We start from the raw sequence: 25993 nt of genomic DNA on the forward strand, positions 1-25993 counted from the left end.
AAAAACAAAGATGCTTGAAGATGTATACAAAATGTAAAAAGGTTTGAGGCATTTAGAGCTGAGGGAACTTTGATTTCGGGCTGTAGCTCAACTTAATGCAGTGGATAAACTGAAGAGCAAACTATTGTGTAAAATATATTAATTCTAATCCAAATGTTAACAAAACTTTAAAAATTCACTTTGAATGTGAACTTCTCATCTCTTGTTGTGCGGGTGTCTATTTTTGTCAGTTAGGTTGACAGTTGGACAAGATGATCTTTGGGGTCCCTTCCAACCTAGAAGATTCTGTGATTCTCTATGGAATGTATTGGCCAAATCATGCCTTAAATTGTGAGCTTTTCTTGAGACGCAATTTGTATCTCTGTACTTAGTACCATTCAATAAATAACGGTTTGTAACCAAACTAATCAATCTTGTTTCTGGTTTCTAGCAGAAAAACCCTGTCCACCTGGATGTGTCTTTTGCAGCTGGCATGCTTAGGAAGTTCATGGCACGTCACCCGTGAAGCTATCGTGAGCAATAGGACTCTGTAGCCGGTCAGCAGGAGAGGAGACTTGTTCTTTTATGGTATTTAAAGCACCTAAGAATGCCTAGCGAGGCAGCTCAACGAAGAGCGTAAACATTCTCACACAACTTAGGGATGATGTCTGGTATAATGGAATGAAAAAGCTGTGCTTTTGGCAAGCCAGAGAGAGCATCTAATTTTGGTTTAAAGTAACTTTTCATTGGAGTATGAACTTCAGGACTCAAAGTTAGAGGATGATAATGATTTTTTGCATCCTAAATCTATGTCAGTGTTAACTAGCCCTGAGACTCAAAGATAGCTTGGTTGTACTGGATCCTCACAGCTGTGCCCCATTCCCCAGTGCAATCCCTTACAGGGAAACAGTTGAAATGAGGGGAGGAAACGAGCAGGGGACTTTTCTGTTGTGAGCCAGTCCGTTAATTTTACAAAGCTAACGCTTCAGAAGCTCTAGAATGAGACAAATCGCAGTAAGTCCTTTTATTACTTAATCTCTCTAGACATGCTATAAGGTACAATTTTTTTAATGTCATTGTTCAAAGCAATAATACTTGTATTATGTGTACTTTGTTAGTACCAAAGGTCTTGTAGATGTAGTATAGGAGATTCACCTAAGGATATGCATTTTTGTCATACCTCGTGCAAATTAGCACGAGGCTTCTTAATTTAAGAACAGTAAACACAAAAGCATCAAGGCACTCTAAGCACGACACCAGTCTTTGGTAGTATGTAATTCCAGAGTTTAGGTGATGGCTGTAAGTAAATTAGAAAAAATAATGTATGTTGGTGTATTAGTTGCAGAATGTACAGAAATTTTGCCCAAAGTCTTCCATAGATGTGGCACTTGATAGGAAAAGGAAAGAACAGGAATGCCTGTATCTTATAACGTTCTTTATAAGAATAGCAGAATAAGTAGTAGCCAAATAAAACTGTTGAATGTGTGATATGGCTTCCTTGAGGAGAGAGATTTCTGGGATAAGTAAGATGTTTTAATTCTCTTCAGTAGTTGCATGCTATTCTTGACATACAGCATTTACAAGTAGATAAAAAAACTCAGAATACACATACAATCAAAGCCAAAATAGTCTAAAAATATTAAAAATACTGCTTATCGTTCTAACATTGAGCTTCTTTGTATGTAATGAAGGACTGTGCTACTTTACGTCAAATTTTTGCAGATGTTCAGAAGACTCTTGGCTTCCTTTATTTTTGTCTGAAGTGTTTAGTTCTTTTTTTTTTTTTTTAAATGCTCTTCCCCTTGGTGTTTCTATTCTGTAAGTAAATAGGCAACATTTTTACCAGCAGTGGTTGAGAAGCATCTGCTTTGTGGTTCAGAACCTCTGCCTGCGTGGAACTCCTGTATTTCTGTACAAATGAAGGTCAGATGTGTGTTTCCCACAGCTTAGTATTGAAGTGGTTGCAAACTGCTCAGGCAAGACTGTGTTAAGAAATTGTGAAATACTTAATGTGCAGGTATAAAGGAAAAAAACCCAACGAATGTGAAGTTGAGAGTAAAATTTCAGTCAGTAATAGCTGGATTATAAAAATAAAAGGTCAAACCTTCCTAGTCATGGAGAAAATTGTGCTTTACTGTTAGCTATCAGCAATAAGTTCCTTCATATTTATTATCATGTGCTTCTAAGAGAAAACAAACTATCCAGTAATGCTAAATACTTGCCTACAGTTTTCCCAGCTCTGGCAGATTCCTGTCTCCGTGTTTAGAAAAGTGGATATTTAACTATTCAGACATAAGTGTGTGTGCTCTTTTTCATGGCTCCATTGCAGCTGTTGCTGATGGAGAAGACACAAAGTTTAGCACCCCTTAGGAAGTCTGAATTAGCATGTTACATCCACTGAAGTTTAGTAGTGGTTTCTTGAATTTGCTGAGGGTAGATTTGCAGCAGTGCAGTATCTCTTGATATGAAAAATCATAAAATATTTGCAGCATAGTATTTTGTGTGAGAGAAAAATCTGGGAATTGGGTTTCCTGTCAGCTCTGCAGCTAACAATAATGCTCACTTCGTAGTTCCTTTTCCCAGTGACACTTGTAAAATGATGTTACATGCTCAGCTTGTCAAAGTAGAGTAACTCTTGTTAGTGGTTTCAGAGATCACCAGGGAGAAGTAATCCCATTTTTACTCAATAAACTATGTCCAGACTTTGTTATGCTTTGTGGCTGCAGATCTTAGCTACAATCTCACATGTTATAAAATGTGTGTAGAAATCAGCGATGCATTAACTGATGTGTTTTATTAGCAGCCTAGCACCAAGAGAAGAGGTTTTGGTTTTCAACTGGTGTAACTGCTGCTTTCATCCTGGCCTGTTAGCCGTGGGGGGGTGCTTGGTGTGTATCATGCAGTCTTTTAATTCCAAAAGTAAAATGTTCCTTTTTTTCAAGGCTGATTTGGTAAAGTTGTGTTTGGATAGAATAAGAGCTGTCTTGCAAGAGACTATTTATTTTCTTTCTTGTATGTATTTTTCTATTATAATAGCTAGTATATTTGTATCAAAAGTTAATTTTAGCTAATTTAGCAACTATGGAAGAAGGGTGCCCATTGCCAGGGTTTACTAACGATTGGGTTCTAAAGCTGGTTTTTGCATGTTTTGTCTGTGCTGTTAAATTATCTGAATATAGATGCTTAATTTCTCTTCTGTTGCCTCACAAAAGGATGTAAGATTTGGAATTTGACTACAAATCCACTTAAATTCCTGTATGATTTCTAAGGACTACAAGTTCACATTGGTGACAATAGTGAGGCTATTACAACTACATTGGGGAGGTCATGCAGTGTTGCAAAACAGTAGTGCACAGTACTATAGAGAAAAGCAGCTTCAGTTAAGATGTGGCAAAGGACTTTGGTTGTCATCATCTGCAACCAAGCGATCTGTCTGTCTTTTAAAGCTTGAAGTCAAACAATTTAGTTGCTCTTCTGTATGGTAACATTACTTCATGCGACTGCTGAAGGAGAGCATCCTTACATATTTTTCGAAATAACAGTTTGCCTCTGCCAGCAGTAAAAGTGAAGGATTAGATCCACCTGTTGTTAGTAATTAAACCTGGGCTTTATAAATAACTTTTTTTTTTTTTGTGACAGGCAAAAGATGCTAGTTAGTACTAGAAATGTATCCTGTGCACATAAACATACGGCCTGTGATAGTGAGTCAGCCATTCCAGTATTGTAAATTTTAATTTTTAAAACTCTCTGTATTTTTTAACCGGCTTCTAAATTACCTCTGCAGCTTTTTTCTTGATTTCTGAGCTGTAGGAATTATTACTGATGTAAATATTTTATCTGTGGAAGTATTGATCTTTCAAGGAGAGAAGAGATGGTTTTTCTACAGGATTGGACGAATAGTTTTCTGTATACATCAGTCTACAGAGCAAATAAAGCTTTACTATTCCTGGAATACACGTAAGGTTAAAACATTTAAACCTGCATCTGAATCTCTAAATAGCCTGTATTCTTCCTAACAGAGTCAAATCTTGTTTATAAACACTATTGCTTGAGTAACCTTCTGTCTAAAGCAAACATACGGGGTAGAACCTGAATGCAAAATCTGCTGTGTTTTGGGAAGCGGCAATTACATATTTCATTGCTATTAAAACTTAAAAAGTCTTAAAAGATAAAAACTTAAAAATTTAAAGACTTTTTCTCTTAACATTTAAATGAGGTTGTGTGTTGTATTGGAAGAACCTTACTGCAGTCTGCTGAATAAGTTAAACTTCTGAAATGGAAGGTATTTCTCCTTAAATATTTAACTTTTGATATCTACTTTGGAGCAACACTGTGGTCACTTTTTCCACCTTTTGTGATACCAGACTGGGAGTAAGTGTATACTGAATAGTGGTCTAATACTATCCATATCTAAGATGTCAATTGGTGCTGAAGATGGAGAGCTCAAACAGGCTGTTGTTTCACTTTGGCAAAGTGAACAAACTCCAGTTGGATTAATTTCTCAACACTTGTGTTAGTAGATTCAGCATTTTCTTGTTTTTCAGAAGTAGTTTTGAGTGATCTGTTATGGCCAATCTGACGTAAGAATCTTCCTTGCTTATGCTACCTGTTGCTAGTTTGAATCTTGGAAGGCTTCCCCCCAACCTTACTTCTCAGAGGACTTTTTGCTGCAGAAGTAGCCATGTTAAAAAGTGCAAGAACTCTTAACAGAGTTATGTTCTCATATACACAGGCTTTTTCAGACATTGCTAAGTGGCTTGCTCAGCTTGGATTTTTACTAAAATGGATCTTTCCATACTTGTAGAGATAAAAAGTAGGATTCTAATACTGATGGTGAGTCCTTGGACCTGGACCAAGGTTCAGTTGGTCAATACTCATTCTTTTTTGAAAGTATTAATGCTCTCCATCTTTTGAATTCAGTAACATTCAATCTTTTCTTTTATTAGCTGTAAATAGCTGCTATTAGTCAGAATCTACAGTTCAGCCACTGATTATATTCTGATTTTTTCCTACTTAGCTGCCTTTTTCAGAAGATACTATTTATTTGTGTATGTAGTTTGAAGGATATTATTACCAGTAGCTAATTTCCACATGGCTAGGGAGTTAGCCCACTAATCAACACTGCATAATGCGTACTTAACTTGTGAGTTAATTGCAAGACTATACTGTTTGCAGAACCTTCAGGAATACGCAGGACCTCGTTTGTACAGAACCACTGAAATGGGCTGTGCTGTGTGACATCCAGAACTCCAAAAGAACAGAATACCTGTCTTTTTAGAGCTTAATTATTCTGAATCAATGAAAGATCTTTTATTAGAGAAGGAGTTAGCTCTTTCTTTTAAGCAGCACAAAGGGGGACAAACTAGCATAAGTGTAGAAACAAGCATATGGCTGGCAGAAGTAGTTGTTTGCTAAAGCAACTGACAGGAAACACATAAAGCTACATGTATTTTGATTCTGCCTCCTAAAACGGTGTTTCAGATTTTTTTTTTCTATTCCTGAGGTATATAGAAGGTATTTGGGGAAAATAGCCTCTCAAGTGGTGTGCCATGTAGACTGTGAATTAGAATTAGAGCTGGAATTGAGCTTTATGTAAGCATTCTGTTAAAGCCCTCTAGCACTCCCTTCGCTGCTCCTGACACCTGTTGATGTAGTCTAATGTAATAGGTCTCTGTCCCTCCCCGCAATAATGTAAGTAGCAGATTCCTGCTTTTTTTAAAAGCCTTGCAAACAAAGTAAATTCCCCTTTCAAAAACTTGGGCATCACTTGAGTGTTTTTTGGGGGTTTTGTGTATGTGTGTTTGGAATGTATCAGCTTCTGGGGGCATTTACTATAACTGAACCTACTATTCATCTGCTGAAATTTGAATCTTAGTGGATGTATTTTGGATATGCAGACAATACTTACATCAAATGATGTCTAACTTTATGCAGCTATAAACCACCCCATGTTTTTTCTAAACTCTTACTTGCCTTGTCTTACCATGTCACTTATTTTCAGTGGGTAGTTCTTACACTGTCTTTAGGGGAGACTTCAGGAGATTCCAGTTTTTTTCCTGTATCTGATTTTATGTACATATTTGGACTATAAGCTCTGTGATGCAGCTGCCTGCTTAATTCTAGTTGTCCATTTTTGGTTGGCACAGCAACTTGTAAGAACCATTTTTAAACAACTGTTTTGAAGTCCTTTAATAGCTACATACTGAAGATGAAAGAGCACTGGTGGTTGCTTAGTCCATCTGGAAGTAGGAGACTGGGTTTGAGCTTGATTGTAGATCCCATGTTCTCAAATCCTAAAGTGTATTTACTGGACAAACAGTAAGGTACACCCTTACCTTTTGTATTATCACCTGTTTTCTGCAATTCTGTGTAATTAGACATAATAGGTAGCAAGACCTTCTATGATGGAAAGTTACAAGCAGTTGGTGTCTCAAAATAACTCTCAGTTCTTAAGTAAAAGCAACTTCCTTGCTGCATGTAACTTGAAAAATTGGTAGGTGGAGAAAAAGCTAGTCCTTGTTTCAGGTGTACACAACTGAAGGAAGAAAATGAGGGGGAGAGAACAGTCTCTGAGCTGTGTTTTTGGTGCTATTACAGTCTTAAAATTATCATGACAACCAATACTATTTTTCTCTTCAGAATTTTGAAACTGTGCAATTATTTTAAGGTCATGATTGTCTTCCAGCTGATAAATGCTTAAGATGCATTGTTGAATTCACTGTTTTGTGTTTCTTTCTATGGTTACAGTTTTATCTTAAGGAAGAGACTTGTAAAACAGCATATGTAGTTATTCCAAATCCCCTTCCTGGAGGGTGACGGAGCCTGTACAGCCAGACAGCATCCGAGCGCTGGTGTGTCTGGTACAGTCACACTCTCAGCATGTGGGGCTTTTAACCTCAGGCCACCAAGCTATTTCTGTTGATGAGAAGGAAGTGACAAATGACCTGATGCTTGGCATACTTCAGATCTGCATGAGACAAATTCTGGCTGAAATGTTTCCTTTCTGAGAGTCAGTACCAAATACATATTAGTACTATTTCTTTTGGAGATATCCATACGGGTTTCTGCCACACAGGAGATTTTACATATGCATTACTTCTATGAGCTTCTAACAGATCAATCTTCCCATAATTTCATCAGCAGTACTAGTCAGTTGCAATGAAGATATTCTCCAGTACTTTTTATGGCCTTATAAAGGCAATACAAGCAATGAAAATTAGTTATCCTGATGCAGTAGCCTAAACTTGATTTTTGTATTCTGCAAGCCCAGTTGCATATTCTAAAATCTGTCCTAGTGCAGTCATGGAGATGTATGTAAGTAAACTAGGTACTGGAACATGTAGTTTTTTAATTTGTCATCTGCAGTTCACCATAGTTCCCCTCTAAATTCTCTTTAATACAGCTTCTGTATGTGGATTTGCTGTCTAAATATTTATAACAGGGAATGTGACATATCCAGTCTTATTAAATACCAGAGTAGTGATTCATCAGGTTCTGAGTAGCACTGGATGTATGAGACTTAGAGAGAGAGAGGAAGTATCTTCCTGTACATCCTACTCCTGTGTCATTATTGGATCTATGTATTTCGAAAACACTCCTTGGTGGAGGAATGACTAACCTAAGAGATGAGTTTGTCTATACACTATTGCTTTTTGGTGTTCTGTTGAAGTTTGTACTTTGGGTCTTAAGCAACAGCATATGCTATTAAAACTCTGAGCTTGTAAGTGTTTCAGCATGCCAATAATTTGTTATGCATTCCAAGTGAGGATTTGACTTTCTGCTCTATTATGTATTCTCATAAATTGTCAGAGTCTGGACTAAGTAGGTTACTTGTGGAGCCCAAAGCAAGAAGTGCTGCTAATGGCTAATTATGGTTTGTTTTTTTTTCTGTTATCTTTAGAACTGAAACTTAGCAGTGCTTTGGGCAGAAATAATTCATGTGAGACTGTTAAGAATCACTTCTTGATCAGATCTCTGGTTCAGAAACTTTTACCCTGCCTGTTTGCGAGCCTTGCAATCCATTCTCCCATTTCAATGTTAAACTGAAGTTATAACTGACTGTTTTCAAGCCAATTATAAAAGCTAATTTTAATTTTAGGGAAGGGGATCCAAGCCCTGCTCTTGTGGGAAGGCATGCTGGCTGTGCTGTGGGAGGCTGGTTCTGGGAGCCTTCAGAGGTCAGTGTCACAGGCTGCTTGCTAGTGTTCGGTCTGTCATACTGGGCCTGCGCGTGTTGCACACAGCTCTGAACTGAGTCCTGTCCTAGTCCCTTGGCATGTTATAAGACTCACTGCACTCAGAGTGAGCTCACTCAAAAGTAGTACTACTAAAGTAGGCATGTGTGGTATTGTCTAAAGGACCAGCTTCTACCTCTTCTAGAGCTTTAACTCTATGAGCTCTGAGCATAGTCATGCCCCACAGCTGAAGCTACAAGAGACTGACTAGTGAAAGCTTTCAAATCTTTGTTTTAGCTGTCTGATCAGTCAGTGTGCTCTGGGCTTAAATCAAGCTCTTCCCGCTAGATACTGTTTAAGACTGGAGGGTAAGAGAGTATCTGCAATACAGATAGACTTTTCTTTTTTTTTTCCCCATAGTCCTGTATTTAAAACAGAGACTCTTCTAAAAGTAAGGTGGTCTTCTTGAGATTTAATAGTCTTTTCTCTTGTTCTGTACCAGATCTAGTCCTCATTTAAAAAATAAGTCTCAAATCCTTCTGGAGCTTAGCTTTCACCAAGTGATTTGCCTCAGACAGCCCTACGTATTTAGAAGAAAAACCCATGGTCTTAAACATTTAATCAAAGTTTAATGATGCTGTGCTGTATTTTTAAGTCTTTATGTGGTCAGTGTTGCCATGAGTAGGCACTTCTTGGAAGATTTCTTCCCCTGCTCAGCTTCTACTGTTTGACACAGCAACAAGTAAATACTAATTCTCAGTAGCAAATTTCATTAACTGATAGGCTAAACACCAACTTTGTGGATTAAATCAGTGAAACATTATGATGGCTACTGCACAACTGTATAATTAAGCATTATGCAAGTTAGGAAGTTACTTGTTAAAACCAATGAGAGAATCACATTGCATATCCCAGTTGGAACTGTGACTAGGTTAAGGATACAAAAATAACTGTAATGGCAAATTTGCAGTAGGTTTTCTGCTGAAGTGAGGGTCCTCTGGACTAGAAATCTATTCTAATGTTCCCTGAGCCTTACTGTTAAAAGGCAGCAGTGCTGAATTTCAGATCAAATAGAAGTCTGCTAGGTTTCTGTTTCTAAGTTTAAGGGAAATTTCAGTACTGAAATAGCTTACTCAGTATTCTCCTGCCTTTTTCCTCCTTGGCCCCCTTCTTCTGCATAAATGCAAATATTTTTCCCCCCTTCTCATTCTCACTTTTTTCCCCTCTTTCCTCATCTGCAGTCAATGGAAATGGAAGCAATAGATTCTTTCCTGACTACAGATAAAGGTCAGTTCTCATGAAGAGGTTGAGCCTATAGCCTGGTAAGTAATTTGGAAAAGAAGCTGACAGTAGTAATCACCACAACAGGCAAGACTGCTGTGCAGCACTGTATGTGTTACTATCCACTGCAAAATGCACATAGTCTTGAATTGCTTCTCATTGGACTTTACTATACAACCTTCCACAAGTGAGAAATGAGAGCAGGGTTCTTCAAAGGAGCTTTTTAGAGACTGTAGACGGCCAAGTGTTTTTTCAAAAGGAAAAAACTGTATAAAAAAATAAACCTGTTAGGGAAAGCTTTTGTTTCAAGGGCTGGTGATCATTAGTGTGTAGTATTAAAGCTGAGAAGTTTAATTCATTAGAAAAGTATGTATTTTTAGGTTGACTATTAGAATTTTAATGGCACAGTCTAGAGAACAAGTCCTATGAGGAGAGGCTGAGGCAACTGGGCATGTTTAGTTTGGAGAAGAGGAGGCTGAGGGGGGACTTCATTGCCCTCCCTGAAAGGAGGTTGTAGAGAGGTGGGGGTTGGCCTCTTCTCCCAAGGGAATAATGACAGGAGAAGAGGAAATGGTCTGAAGTTGGGGCAGGGGAGGTTTAGATTAGATCTGAGGAAGAATGACTTTCCTGAGAGGGTGGTCAGGCACTGGAACGGCCTGCCCAGGGAGGTGGTAGAGCCCCCATCCCTGGAGGGATTTAAGAAACGTGCAGACATGACACTTCAGGGCATGCTTTAATGCCCAAGATTGTTGGTTTTTGTCTCTCTGTGTGTAGGTGTGGTGTGTGTGTTGGTTTGGGTTGTGTTGTGGGTTGTTTAAAAATACGTTAGCTCTTAAAGCATTAATTCCAGTTACATTGCTTAATAGACCTTGCAGCTTTAGAACTTAACCCAAGTGCTATTTTAAATTGGATTAGTTTTTAATTTCTCCTAGTCTTCAGATAAACCAAAGCTTAATACTTCAGATTAAAACTCCCTTTCCTGAATTCTTGCTTGTTATGTAGGCTGTAGCTGTGCACATCACCTTAACTTGTAACCAGCTCTTTCACACTTAGGTGTGTTTTCATCTCTTCTGCCAAGAGCAATCACAGAACGCAGCTATGAATGAACTGCAAGTTGTGATACTGGTTAATCAAGGAATAACCAAGTACTATAGTTTTTAGTATTAAACTCTGCATTATAAACAAGAGATTTTTCAAACTTCTAAACAGATTGTTTTTCTGTACCTAGCCTAGCTCACATAGAGTGCTGTAATAAGAGAAAGCAACACCAGCCTGATAATATCTTTCCTTCTTGATGTCTGTTTTGATACAGAGTACAGTTGCTTCTTTATGATGCTGGCCTATACTCTTTTGAAATAAAAGTTAACAGGCAGTAAAATGGAAAATTTTATTTGTGCAAGTTGGTCACTCAGTTTCTTCCAACAAGTACACATTAGCATCCCATGCTTACTTAATACATTATAAACAAACCCGTTCTAAGTTAAGAAAAGTTGAACTTGTCTTGAAGTAACAATGTGTTACATATTGTCATCGTCTGATTCATCTTCCTCTTTCAAAGATTCCTATTTAAAAAAAAATAAAAATAGTTTAACAGTTGTTTCATAATATGGCCTGTAATTAGCAAAATGAGTTTTGCTGTAGCTTTACAATCCTCTCTATCTAGTCAAAGCCTTTGTATTCAGCAGGCTAGTTCGTATCTTTAGGAGGTAACACTGAGCACCATCATTACTTTTAGAACAAAAGCAAAGCTGTTAAATGCTGTAAGTTTAGCTTAGTCCAGATAGTTATCCTTAAAAACTGATCCAGGCAACATGACTTACTGCCTCTCCTACTCACTTCTACCTCGAAGAATTAATGCATTTACTTTTGAAGGGGAAACACACCAGCTGTGCAAGCCTGCTGAATTGCACTTGTTTTTGAAAGTAAGATCTAACCCTGGATTACGATGTAAACTTCACAATTGTCCCTTCAGAATAGTATCACCTAATGCTCAAATGATGTGTGTTGTAACTATACATTTTTCCAGCCATCACAACAGCAGAAGCCTAATCTTCAGCTAGTTCCTTCTCCTCTAGACTTGACAATCAAGCACTGGAACACCGCTGAAGTCACCTTACCTTGGCATATTTTTCTGCTTCTTCCCTGATGTCTTTGGGAACTATTTCATGTTTTCCATTGGTTACTGCCAATAAAAAGGGTACATCTTAAGTAGAATTCAAACAAAGACTTCAACATACAGAGTAAAGTTAAGCAGCAATGTTTTACTTCAGTTACAGAAAGTTAGAAATTTTCTATATTGTTTATAGAGATGACAGAAATGCATTACCTTCTCCAACCCAGCTGAGTTCCAGCTCAAAAGCTTTATCCTTTACTTCATCGTGAACTATGTAGATTCTGAAGGGAACAGAGAAAGTACAGATTAGAACAGATTGATCAATAGGCTGTACTCAATACTTTCTTCCTTTCACAGATTTCTTCTGTTGAAGTACACTTCCTATGGTTAACAGAAGTTCTCCCTGTGCTTTCTTCCCTGCACCCCCTTCCCCCCCAAAAAAAAAAAACCCCATCAGAGAATTTTCCAGGCTTAATTGCTAGTATAACATTACATTAAATGATTACAGCTGAGATGCAGGTTGAGATGTTCAAGTAACCATAATCAGAGCAACCATTAAGATACTGCAGGACCAAAGCTACATCATCATTGCCTGCTTCTGCTAGATTGGCTGTAATACAGTTAGGAGTGTCCTTTATTTCCCCTGTATATCTTACTTCAGTTTACACTTATAGAGCTCCATACAGACTGCCATACATGGCAAACATGACAGTAATCAATTTATACAAGTGGTAGCACAGTGTACATAGTACCATCCAGACCAGTAAAATCCCTCCTTAGTCTGTGGGACAAAAGTCTTATGATGCCATAATAGCAATGCTGATTTGACTACATTATAGTACTCGGTGGCAGAATATGTAAAGAAACTATAACAACCCTGAGTTGAAACATACATTCAAAACAATAGTAGAACTTAAAATAACCTGTGGCTTCACTTGTTGAGAAGGTTGTATTCCTTATTAATGCTTTCTGAAACAAACTAAGTCAAAAGCAGAAAAATACCAGCTATTTCTAGCCAACGTAGAAAGCTTGGAGATACCAAGGAGGACACCTTCAGTAACACACAAAGTACTTCCAGTAAAGTTTGATACAAGTCTCGTGAAACAAATATAAAGAACAAAGTTAACAATGGTGTCCAGGGAAATACCATTACATTCTCTGATTGCTGTTAGATTGGACTTTCTGATCGTTGCCTAAGATGATCCATAGGCCTTTCTTATGTTTTCAGCTGACAAGCCCTTTGCAACAGCATATACCATTACAACTTCTTGAAGAAATCGTTACTCTGGACTCTATCTAGTATTTTAGGATTTAAAAAATTATTATATGATTAAAATCTTTATTATATTCCTATCTTTTTCAGCTACTAAGGAGCTGAACTTGAGCTGAAAACCAGAATGATATCTGGAGCTGCTGTTAAGTTTTGAGCTGAAGCAGAATTACAGAACAGAAGCCTTTTCATTATTTGAAAATCCATGCCTTACTTGAGCCATTGCTGTGCAGTCCTTGCTAGGTTTCAAGAACAGAGATCCTACAAATTTTTGTCTCTAGCTGCTGCCTTGAGAGCCTCAGACACAAACTTCAAAATAAACTCACATGCTCAAACACCAATGATAGAAGCATGTTTATTACTTCTTTATAACCTTCTAAGCAATAGCCATAAAGTGCTGGAGATTAGTTTTGCAGCTGCAAAAGTAGTGTAGATACCTGAAAGGATTTGTTTGAAGAAGTACTAAGTCACAAAGTATTTTCAAGATAGATGGCCAATTCATGTTCTACCTAACAGAAAGTACTCTCTCTTCCAGTATCTTTTTTTTTCCCCTCACTAGTACATGACTTCCCCCCCCCATAAGTACACTAAGTACACTATCCTCACATAAAGTTTGTGGAATAGTATTAGTAATTACAGGCATCTATCACTGACGTGTTGTCCTAAATTGCATCAGTAAATTGCAAATTAAATATTTCCAGTCTTTTCATGTGGTATTAAGCTTTATCATTTGAATAAGATCAGCTATACCCTATATACATCTTTAAACAAGGAGTTGGACTTTGCTTCTTTCCTAAGCACCTGGGTTGTTTTAGGCAAATAGGAAGGCTGGGTTTAAAGACCTCAGCTGCATTTCTACACTGCCCTTTAATGTCTGAAGCATCAGTTCACTGTTTAATGTGCATAACAGTGTACTGCTCTTTTTCAACATCAGGACACCAAAGACTTTCCCCCATCTGTCACCGGGTTTATATATTTTAAAACCAGTGACTACATTCAGACAGTTTAACCTTTAATCCACTGATGCTACAAGTTGCACCTATAAGAAGTAGTAGATGAGATCAAAAGACATATTTTTCACATCCTTTGGCATTTTTCAGTACTGAGTGGCATATCCTATCTCACAAGAAGAGAAAAAAAAACAATAGCAGAAGATACTGCAGTCAGCATGAACATTCATCTAGTGCAAATGAAACCTGGTACCCAATTTAAAAGGAATAGCTTCAGTTTGAAACCATAGCAAGCTCACCAGTACAGATTTTTGTCGAGTTGGAAAAACAGGCCAGAGACTTACATTTTTGCAACCTCTTTAACAACATCACGGCAGGTCATGTCCTTCATCTGTAGACAAAAAATACACAGCTTAAGAGAATATACTGTTTTCCATTTGTTAATGTTAAGAGAAGAACCAAATTTGTTCTCTGTTATGTTTCTTTCAGCCTGCTATATGCAAGTCATTCTTATAGTGAAGAATTTTACAACTGAAAGATTCTATTAAAAATATGTTACATGGAAACTTCCTCAGCTTAAAGCACTCATCAGCTGGAAGCTTATAAGCTGAACACATAAACCTCAGCATCGTATGAGCTCAAATTGTTCTTAGATGCTTTATGATCAACTGACATAAATTAACCACACTGGAGTATGGGGGAGGCATGGTATTTTCACATACAATATTCGTGTTCTTTTTAGGTAGTATAGCAATACTGTTGCTCTTACCAACATTTTAGGCAAGCAATTTTGACTTAAGTAATGCCCTACGAGAAGAATATTGTTCCAGCGTTAGCAACCAACGGCAGGCCTGAGCAAGGTATCAGCGTCTCATTTTAGATTTTCCTCACTGTTGTATCAGACTTCTGACAGTTTCACAGCTAATCAAAACAAAGTCTGGTGCCAATTTCCATGACATAATAAACCTAAGCTTTGTAAGTCTTCTTGACTATGAACTAGTAATATGTACATTTCGTTAATGCAGGTTCAAAACAAGATTAGCCTCATTTCCTTCATTTGAACAAGCCACATGGACATTGGCCTTTGATACTATACTCACAGAAACACACCTGTTGTTATTCATGGGAACCAAAAGGATGTCAGTCACAAAATACAGTCCAATACATTACATATTTTACTGACACTTCCCCTAGCATAAAATGATTTTCAAGTTCAAAAGAAGTTACAAATTTTTTCTCTCCCTATTATTTACACTGAGCTCAGAATGTAACACATAAATTATATATATTTTACCATCTCTGATTCTCAAAATGTTTTCAGAGCTGTAGTATGGAAGCTAGCTTTGAGACACTGGTGAAGGAATTAAGATAACAACAGTCTTTTCTTCATGTTGAGTGTCATGGCACTTTCTGGGGCTAAGTACACACCCACAGCAACAGTGGACCAGAAAAAAAAAAAGCCCATGTCTAGTTAGATAGACCTGCCATCACAGGCTCATCCCAAGACGTCTTCTGAACAGAGACCCATTGCCCCAGTCCTTACATGACTGCCAGTGGATCTGCAGCACAGGCTGCTGTGTACAAATATAACTTGTATGTTATAACATTTAAACTGCTATGTGTACTTAACCATATAGAGTGAGTAGTGAAATAGGAAAACCCCAAAGTCTGCTACTGTCACACATACTTAAAATGAGAAAACTGAAGTAAATTTATTTATTGCCATTACATTTTTCCCATCCCAGGTATGTTAATTCTGCAAACAATAAGAGTAAAACAGTTTATCCCAGGAGTTAAGTACAATTATGTCTATATATCAAGAAGTCAGAGCTGCATGGGAAGCACTACACAAGAGATTCTAGTACTCTCCACAAGACTACAAGTTTTCCCCCAGCTGAAGATACCAGGTGTTTTGCATAAGATGCAACAGGTGTGATCAATGCAGTGTTTTCTGTGTGCGACCTCAGCTACGTGTGAGGGTTTTGCATACTGTGCCCCCCGCACGTACAGTATCTTCTCTGCACTATCTGAAGGTGAGTTTAAAGCTCTGACTGCCTGCTTGCCTCTTACTTTCTACCTGTAGTCTCTTCCACAGGAACAAGTCTCAGTTGACAGGCTACTGTAGGCACTGTCACCCCACAAAAGGTTTTGTACTTCTGTCTTTTTCCCATTTCATTTTTGACAAATTCATCTTGTCTCTGACCCAGAAATCTGCCCAGTCAACAAGCCAGTTAACAAAAAGCCAGGGCATGCAAGACTGGAGTTGTTTCACGTTGCTGTGACAAGATCATATGTTACTGGAGACATTCTGCAAACAAGCTATTCAACAAATAAATGCAGTTAGGCCATATGGCACATCACTGTTCCCATGCACTGAATTTTATAGGCTCTACTGTAAAGTTCAAGCAATACGCGTACTTATTAGCTGTACAAAAATTATTCAATAAAACACAAGTGTTTGAAAATTCCAGCACTGCACAGAAAATTCATTTTTGGGGGTAGATTATGTGTTACCCAACATACCACCTTTCTGCCAACTAGCACACATGGAAACTGAAATTACGATTTCTCAGATGCCACAATTCCAGTATCAAGATCAGATGATCTTGTAGGCTCTTTAATTTGGTATTCTGACCGGATTCAAGACTGAAGGAATCATGTGTAGGAACATTTTAATTTTTTCTATAATTTTTCAGTTATGATGCTACAAGACCATAAACAGACTATTCTTAAAATCATGAACCGTATGAACTCTGAACCTTTCCATGAACAGCTGTGATGTACTTCTGCAGACCAAAACCATAAATAACATACAAGCAGAGTATAAAGTAAGAATTGAGACAGATGAAATGAAAGTAAGAAATAAAAAGATGAAATAAAGTAAGAAATGAGACAGATGAGGAGTAGGGTTGTCCCATGTTAACTGTCCAATTCCAAGAGTGTCAAATAATGAAACACAAGAGAAGGACAGACGTCTTTCAGGGTTCTAACATTGTTCTGAATCACCTTAAGGCACACTTCAGTACATTTCAGTAGTCTTCTCTCCACAGACTAGTTTTACACAGCCAGCTGTCTGCACGCTCATTCAGAATGCTATAAACAACTTCTCAGTCTGCACTCACAGAAGCGTCTCATAACACTTCACAAGTTACAGTATTGTGCAAGCAAGAAATGCTGAACAGAAACAGCTCGTTTTGGTCACGATGGTGTGCCATATAGTTGTACTCTTCCAGTGTTCATCAGATGTGTAAAAAGTGTTTTGAAAGGTGTATTACAGTCAGAAACAGCAAGCTACTGCAACAGATCTTTTGAAAAAAGGCTGGGAAGTACTGTCTTACCTGGCAAGGACTTTATTTCTTGCCATTTCATTTTCAGAATCATTCCAGAGGTTCAGTATTCTGCAGTTTCACTCACTGTCCTTAACAAGACCGGATTTTTCAACTTTTTAAATGAATGGATCATCTAAAACCTTCATTCACAACTAAAAACTTAGTTATGCTTTTATATTCACTCAATTACTTTGCTCGCTGGCATGCACAGGAATATCTGTTTACTTTTCTTGTTTTGAACACGTGCACTCCTTATGAAGTACCCATTGCCCAGGGGCAAGACTTGAGAAATACTGCCATTACAGAGGCTAAAATATCTCCGAGAATGCACAGGAAGATGTTCCATCTGCTTCTCCTGTATTTTATATATATTTAGTTATCCAAAAGGGTAACATAGTAAGCTAGAATTACTTGTTTTGAAACAGCACCACAAAACTGTACCATCATACCTGAAGTTTCTCAATCTCTGTTTTTGCAGCCTGCCTGGCTTTACCAATGGCACACCCCCAGTAACCCTAAAAAAAAAATAAATAAGAAACATGCAAATTTAATTAAATACCAAGCCCTTTACAGTCCTTACTGTCCTATAGCCTGTGACAACCCTCACCCTACTCACGCAGCGAGAAGGCTGGGTAAACCTTGGTATTGTTCTCGCTTGGGACACATTCCCAAACTGCTGAATAGAAGCCAATGACTAGATGAAGTACTACCACTGTTGATAGAGAACAGAAGTGCTTGGTAGTTCCTGGACAGAAACATACCTGCTTAATTTGTTATTACAGTGAATGGAAGAGCCAACTAGAATTAGAGAAGTTCACCTACCGTGAAAATACACCGAAGCGTAAACACATAAAAATTAAGCACTTCTATTTCTTTCAAGAGCTATGGTATTGGATATATTGAACAAAAATTTAAAAAAAACCAGAACAGTATGAGTGCATAATGTCCTGTGCATAATACACAGCTGAAGAAGCAGCACTAGAAACAATTATCAAAAGTATTTTGATTTGACTTGCTGCTAGCAGCCAGTGTCAGAGTAACACCCTTCTCTCCCTGAAGTATTTTGTGAATAGGTTATCACTACAATACTTGCCCTTTTGGGGCAGTGCACGGGACTTTTCATTGGATATAGCCAGGTGGAATGAACTCCCAAATTTGTGACAGACAAGCTTTAAAACAAGTTTCTCAGAAACTGTACTTCTAAGAAATACACAATGTATTCAAGAAGGGTATGCAAAACTCAGCTCTGTTCATTTTAAGCAGCAGTTCACCAGAGATGTTCCCAGGCAAAAAGAGAATAAATTAATAGCTCTTTCGGAACAACACTTACTGTTTCTCTAAATAGGAACTTTTAAGAGGGGAGCTTATGTCAAGATGGAAATATTTTTGACACACTCACATATGAAACTCCTGATGGATCAATCATGTACAGCTGTGCACCATCATCATCATCATAGGACCCCAGCATGAAACTGGAAGGGAAAATGTGAAATTAGAAATATTTCTTCTACCAACTCACACAGAATTACAGAGACTACACCAACGCGGGTTTCCTACATTCTCCTTGGAGCAGAACTCCTCCTGTCCTGCTGTGTTCTATTAAGCAATTTGTCTGAACAGTGTAGTGTCACCATCACAGCCCAGCACCTGCAAGTTTCAAGAAGCATTTCTCTTGTCTGTAACTAGACAGCAGATCTCTGTTTAGCAGTCCCTTTGTACTTGGACCGTACAGTAGTTGTAACCTACTGTTTATCACCAGGGCACGGAGGATGATCGCAGAGGAAGGTTCTGCTTTTGTGACCATTGCAGATTTAATAACATCAAATCTTCAACTTGAAAATTCAGGGACAAACTGGCAATCTATGTAGACCCTCTTATGCATATTTGAATTCTTCACCTCACGTTTTACACAAACACACACACTCTAAAAGGGAGGGGAATCTATTTATGAGATGACTTTTAGGTTACTAATTCTAAGTTTAAAATAGACCTCAGACAGTGTACGGTCAAGACATACCTGCAACCAAAAGGTCTGACAGCACTGTACAGTGTGTATGCGTGCACATACATAGCCACTCTGTCTGCAAGATGCTAGATGGAAAAGGAAAACAAAGAATTTGAAACATTTATTTAATCTATAGGTAAACCTCAAGTAACAGAATTTAATTCTCTCTGTCAAGACTAAGAAAGCCAGAAAACCTGAGTGAACTGTGCCAATTACTTACCTTCAATGGAATATCGTAGCCATAGTTAGATCTAAAGTTAGAAGCCTCTTCTCTAGCTATATCTGCCAAAGAACGAGCATCTGCCAGAAGTCCTGCTACTGCCTGAAACGAGAATTATCATCAGCTAGGCCAAACATACCTTTCAATAACTTCATAAAATTAACGGGAAAAAAGTCTAATTATGGACTTAACCAAGTTATTTACTGAATTCTACATACTACAACAAGTGAACTCAATCAAACTATCCATCCACTAGCAAGCTCAAAACATGTCAATATGATTATCTATTAATACAGAATTGAATTTTTCACTAGGAAAATCAAGAGCCAAAATTATCTTCATGTTAAATAGCGTCTTATGATTTGCCACGACTACAGTAACCCAAACCATATATCATGTAACATATACTCAATAGGTAGCTTCAGGCATTTCTGTCACACAGCAACCACTACTTCGTATCATCCTGATATCACTATTACAGCTGAGCCAGTAATCCATACACCCATCTTTAAAGAAGTCAGTAATTCCCACACTGTTTGTGGAGACTCTTGCATGCAGCATGTTTTCCCCTTCACACCTTATTTGTTAACTCTATAAGAAAGTACTACTTAACACTTGTGTTTATATTTACATTCAAGTTTGAACAACTGGAATGCTGAAAAGCAGTTAAAAAAAATTAAAACGGCCTCAAAAATATGTACATCTTCCATTTTTAATTTGGATTTTATTTATATAGATGTGTGCAATCAAGAATAAATTACAGAAAACAGTAAAAAACAAAACCCACTAGCATTTTTGACTCTGTGCACAGAAACATTAACATTACTTTCTTAATCTACTTATTATTGATTATCCTATTTATACATTTCTATTCTTGGGGAGGGGGTCCCTTTCAATTTATGAAAAACTAAAATTAGGTAGCACCTTACCATTCCAACATGCCTATCGACATTAAAGAGACGCTTATTGGAACCCTCTTCATAAAGCTTGGACAGAACTAGTTTTTCTACTCCAAAGACAACACCATCTTTGCATCTTATCCCAATTGCTGTACTGAAAGACAAGATAAATTCAAGTTTCTCACACAGAACTGTAGTGTAAAACACATTGCAGAGAATTAACAAAATACAGTAAACAATGACATAATTTCCCCAGAAGCAGATTTGTTACAACTCCACTTTAACACTGAAGACAACAAGGGGGGGGGAGGAAAGCCAAAGCTCACTCTTAAACAAAGGAGGAAAGGACTGCCAAAAGTCCCTACTCAAATAGTTTTGGTAGCACTGTTTGGAGCTGTCACGTAGCTGCTGCCCAGCACCGAGCCGAACGACAGTAGTATGAAAACCACTCACAGTTTAACCTCTCCTTTTGGTAAATTCCCTGTTGATCTAGGAGATGTGACAACTCTTCTCTAACCCTCAAGAAGTGCATCATCAGGCAAAAATTACCAACCATGGCATAAATGAAATGCTTATTTGACAGCCTGTACCCAAAATGAGACACCTGGGAGATGCAATCCATGCCTTGCTAATCAATTGTCTCACTGCTGCTTGATCAGTCGGTATTTTCACTTTATACCATTCCTTTGCTCAAGGGAAGACAGATACTCAGAGATTCTGATGTACCTTCAGCAGAATTTTGTCCTCAGTTTCTTGAGGAATGCTTATGAAGTTATTATAAATTTATGAGGCCCTGAGCACATCAGACTTTCAGTGCCATTCACATCTATAAGATGGATTTAGATACTGCTACAGCCGTTCTATGACTGTCACAACCAAGCACCTTACACATAGTAATAAGACCTGCAGATTGTCCCCTAAAACATACATTTTTCATTGACCTTAACACACACGAGTGAGTTTAGTCTTCCTCTGCATTCTCCACAACATAACCATTTCTAGCAAGCAGATGTGATTATGCTACTTTCACACTTAATTTGAAGCCTGCTAAAATAAATCTTGGGACATAGTTGCTTAGAAGTAATTTGAACAACATAATTTTATCTGCAATGCCATCATGCTTGTCTAGTCCAATTCCTCTGCTTTAAAAAAGGCCAACCAACAGGTAGAGATGCAGATATTTGTATCTTACCTACTATTCTCCACAGCTTTCATAGCATATTCAACTTGAAATACTCTGCCATCTGGAGAGAAGGTGGAAGCTGACAGGTCGTACTGAAAAAGAAAAAGAACTCATTAAAAAACATTACATCCCAGTATTTTCAGAAGTTTATTTACTTACAAATGCAAGACTCTTATTGCGTGACATGAATAGCTATAAAGCACCAGCAGCAGGCTGCCCTCCTGCATAAGATGTGTCAGCAGCAGCAAACACAAACAGCTACAAGAAGTCATTTCACCACAACACCCACACTTCAAATCTCGTCAATCCAGACACTGCATAGGCCTGAAATCACCATGAATTTTGCCCATTATAAAACCTATGGGAAGTTTCAGTGTGCCTTTTAAATTGATTTTATATTTTTGGGAAAAAAACCAGTAACAGGAATTATACTCGAAATGTTTAGAAGTGTACGATGCCCGGAGGCAGGCTCTGTGTTGGACAGGCACAGGAGCGAGAGCTGTCTGTGGGTCAGGACCAAAGGAAGAGAGCGCAGGAGCTCCAGGAGCTGCTGCTGAAGGACCCGCGGCCAAACACACGGCCCTGCTTCATTCCTGGTGGGTCCCTCGGGCCCCGCCGTGGTTGAAGGCAGCAGGAGGTCAGCCATCCTCGCAGCTGACAATCCCCAGGTGACAGCCGGCCCGAGGGCCACCAAGGCGACTCGGCCAAACGCCCGCCAGCCCGGTGAGGCCTATGCGAGACCCGGGCCGTGACCCCAGAGCAGAACAAAGCGCCCCTCCGCAGCCGGCAAACCCCTCCGGGACCGCTTCACCCCCCACCGCCCGAGCCCCGAGAGATCGATCCCCGCGGCGGCCCACACCGGCGGCCCCGCCCCAGGCCTAGCGGGCCGCAGTGACTCAGCAGCGGCTCCGGGCCGATCCCTGCCGCGGCGAGGCCACCGAGCCCACAGGCCGCCCGCGCCGCGCCGGCTCCCCGCGGGGAGAGGGGCAGCCGCTCGCCCCATCCTCCTCCTCCCCCCCGGCTCGCCGCTGGCACAAAGTGAACGGCTGGGCCGGGCTGCCGGTGCTGCCGCCGGGGCCCCGCGGGCGAACGGGCGACACTCACTCACCCCAGTGCCGATGGAACTCATGGCAGCGGCGCGATCGCACGGAGACGGACGGCGCCCCCTTCCCGCTCCCCCTCCCGCTCCGGCCTCACTCGCGCTCCGCACAGCTCAACAACACACACTCCCATTGGCTCGCAGACCGGCCAATCGGCGGCGGCCAAGAGCGGGGCGCAGTGCCCAGCGGGTCACGAGGAGGAAAGGGCGGGGCCGGCAGCAGCGCCGCGGAGTCGGCTGGCCCTACGTTAAATAGAAAGGAGGGAAACAGCGCGAGGCGTGCCCGGCTAGCTCAGTCGGTAGAGCATGGGACTCTTAATCCCAGGGTCGTGGGTTCGAGCCCCACGTTGGGCGTGGTTATTTTTTTTGAACGCGGAACCGTCCGCTCCCGACGTTCCCACCGCGCCCGCGCAGGGAACACTCCGCGTGACGGTGCGGGAGAAAGGCCGCATTTTTATAACCGCTGTGGGTGCGGGGACGGAAGGTACCTCAGCTTTGCCGCTGCCCCGTGTGCCCGCAGAGCGCCGCCCGAGGCGCCGTGTGCGTCCGGAGAGCGGGCGTTACTGCGGGGGCGGGTGACGGGACACCGCTCCTCTGCTGGGCACATCCCAAAGCCAGAGAACGAGAGGGAATGGCTTCGAGCTGCAACAGGGTGGGTTTAGAGGGGCCGTTAGGAAACAATTCTTCCCAGAAAGAGTGGCCAGACCCTGGAATAGGCTGCCCAGGGAGGGGGTTGAGTCACCCTGAATGTGTTGAAGAGTCGTTGAGATGTGGGTGTGGGGGAGACCTTTGTAGAGAGGGGTTGATAATTGGACTCGATGATCCCGAGGGTCTTTTCCAACCTGAATGGTTCGATGAGTCTCTATGCATAGTCGTGCCCTCTGGTGGTCCTCATTTTGAGTGAGGGTCGTTCCTTCCTCAATCTTCATCTTCTCCATGTATCCTTTGGCTCACTTTTCATGCTGGCAAAAACATCCTAAGTGCTTAATTGCTCATTAAAACTAGTGATCTCCCATGTATCCTTTGGCTCACTTTTCATGCTGGCAAAAACATCCTAAGTGCTTAATTGCTCATTAAAACTAGTGATCTCTCCCCTACTACCTGTTTGTCAGACAGTGTTCATATTTATTTCATCCCTGTCTTAGGTCACCATCTTCTCAAGGCCACAGACATCCTTTCTTGTTTTACTAAGTCCTTGAAACCATTTGGGATGGTTTCAAAATAGCTCAAATAGCTAAATAGCTACATTTAACTAAAATAGCTATATTTCTTCTCTAAGAGAACATTCCCTACAATTTAACCATTTATAGAATACTGAAGTCTGCTTCAGGTATCAACTAAACTAGGAGCAGCTGTGGACTGCCTGGAGGGAAGAGAGACCTTGCAATGGCCTCTTCAGCTGCATCAGCTCCCACTCCCCAGAGCGTGCTTTTCCTGTGGAGGAAAGGTGCAGCAGCAACTCCCACTACAAGCTGACAGGGGTGTGGTGTTCAGGAGGTGCATCACAACTGTCTTCAAGGTATAGTTGGAAAAGCTTGTGCCCACCAGGATGCAGGTGCAGATCTGAGCATTTGAGGTGGAAAGTGTCATGAAGGGCCTGCCGGGCCATGTGCCTGAAGAACTTCACCTCTGCCACAGCACAGCTCTCTGTCCATGTCGTGCTTGGGGCAAAGATGGCCTCTGTACTCTGGCTGCTCAGGAAGATGTCTGAGTTGCCTCGTTGCACCCCAAAAATCCTCTCAATAAAGAGGGTTGTCCCAGAGACATTTGTCAGCTGCAGCTTGCAGGAGCGGCTGGAGGGCAGCACCTTCATATTGTAGTGATGCAACTGAGGCATCTGTCTCCCCAGTTCCAGAATGTGGGAAACGAACTAAGTTTTTCTTCAGTTAATTGCTATATCAGTCTTAGTGTGACAGTACTAGCAAAGCAGCTTTAGTGATGGCAAATATCTAACAAATTGTATCTACCTAATCCTCACAGATGTCCTTGTCCGTTGAAATGTCCTTGCTCCTAGAGTATTATCCAAGTGATGAGAAACAGCCTGGAACGTGTCCTTCAACAGGGGGAACCAGAAGAGAGAAATGTCTCAATAAGACTAAGAGAACAAGGTTTGGAAAGTACATCTGCTGGGCTGACAGTGCAGGCTGCCAAGGAGGCCAGCGCACACGGTGGGGTGCAGCTGATGAAGAAGAGGATACCACCACTCGGTGAAGTAAATGACCACCAGGGCGCTTGTAATTACTAACACTGGGCACCAGATGGCAGCAGAGACAGCGAAATACCTGGCAGTAGACAAAAGCATTTTTAAGCTCTAGGTTTCGCAGGCTGGGTGTGCACGTGCCCGACACATGACACATACACCTACACATGGCACACACACCGACACACGACACACACATGTACCGACACATGACACCGTGTGCTGTCAGGGGTCACCCTTTGGCTCACAGGTCACCGTGCAAGGTCTGGCGTCACCGCCTGGCTCACAGCTCAGCGTGCAGGGACAAAGGGCCACATGGAAGTTCACAGGTCACCACGTAGGGGGTCAAAGGTCACCATGAGGGTTTAACAGTCACCACGTGTTGTGTCAGAGGTCACCGCGTCGGGGTCAGAACTCACCATGTGGTGTCAAAGGTCACGGTGTTAAGGATCAAAAAGTCACCATGTAATGTCAAAGATCAGCATGTAGAGGGCCAAAGTGTACCATTTGGGTCCAGGGGTCAGTGTGTGGAGGTGAGAGGTCACCATGTAAGGTGAGAGGTCACCATTTAGGGTCAAAGGCCACCTGTGTAGGGTCAGGTGTCAGCGTGTGGGGTCACGTGTTGCTGTGAGGGTGGCAGAGCACTGGAATTGGCTGCCCAGGGAGGTGGTGGAGTCGCCTGCTCTGGAGACATGCAAAAGCCACCTGTGCAACGTGCTCTAGATGGACCTGCTTTGGTGGGGCGGTTGGAGGAGATGATCTCTGGAGGTTCCTTCCAACCCCATGGGATTGTGTGATTCTGTGAGGGGTCAGAGGTGACCATGGGAGTTCCAGGGTCACCGTAGGGGGTCAAAGGTGACAGTATGGGGGTGAGGGGTCCCCGTGTGGTGTCAGGGGTGACCCTTTGGCTCAGAGGTGACCGTGTGGGGTGAAAGGTCACCATGGCAGTTTTGAGGTCACCAGGTGGGGTCAAAGGTCACCTTTTGGGTCAGGGGTCAGCGTGTGGGGTCAGAGGTGACTGTGTGGGGTCAGGAGTCAGCGTGTCTGGTCAAAGGTCACCCTGTGAGCTCAGGGCCATGGTGTCGGCTCACGTTTCCCTCTGCCGTGCCAGAGGTCAGCAGTTGGGGTGACAGATCACCATGGTGTGATAGAACACCCATGGGTGGGTTTGAGCTGCCCCTCATCCTCCTCTTCATCACGGCGGGGGGGCCCTGGCGTAGGGTGTGGTGCTGGGAGGCCAGGAAACTGAACATGTCGAAGGTGCACTTCCTGGGGGGGGGAGGCGAAAACT

At 40.9% G+C, this 25993-nt stretch overlaps 1 protein-coding gene and 1 non-coding gene across 3 annotated transcripts in view; one reads left to right on the forward strand and one right to left on the reverse strand.

The window, feature by feature from the left end:
- Positions 1-10806: 10806 nt before the first annotated feature.
- The window catches only part of PSMA3 (proteasome subunit alpha 3), a 21957-nt gene continuing 6770 nt past the window's right edge, over positions 10807-25993 (reverse strand). Inside the window, exons 1-11 of one of the 2 annotated variants that reach the window (XM_014959985.1) lie at positions 22512-22576; positions 21413-21495; positions 20251-20374; positions 19322-19423; positions 19114-19187; positions 18496-18568; positions 17546-17611; positions 14112-14158; positions 11761-11828; positions 11552-11616; positions 10807-10996 (exon numbers count right to left, since the gene is read on the reverse strand). In XM_014959985.1, the coding sequence (XP_014815471.1) occupies positions 10952-10996; positions 11552-11616; positions 11761-11828; positions 14112-14158; positions 17546-17611; positions 18496-18568; positions 19114-19187; positions 19322-19423; positions 20251-20374; positions 21413-21495; positions 22512-22532 (768 nt within the window). In that variant the 5' untranslated portion in view covers positions 22533-22576 and the 3' untranslated portion in view covers positions 10807-10951. Of the gene's footprint in view, positions 10997-11551; positions 11617-11760; positions 11829-14111; positions 14159-17545; positions 17612-18495; positions 18569-19113; positions 19188-19321; positions 19424-20250; positions 20375-21412; positions 21496-22511; positions 22577-25993 lie in introns of those variants that run through there. The other variant, XM_014959986.1, reaches the window with a different exon arrangement.
- TRNAK-CUU lies at positions 22784-22856 on the forward strand. The gene has a single exon. It is a non-coding gene; the product is annotated as a tRNA-Lys (tRNA).

Source organism: Calidris pugnax, unplaced genomic scaffold (assembly GCF_001431845.1).
Source record: "Calidris pugnax isolate Ruff unplaced genomic scaffold, ASM143184v1 scaffold435, whole genome shotgun sequence".
Taxonomy (NCBI): domain Eukaryota; kingdom Metazoa; phylum Chordata; class Aves; order Charadriiformes; family Scolopacidae; genus Calidris; species Calidris pugnax.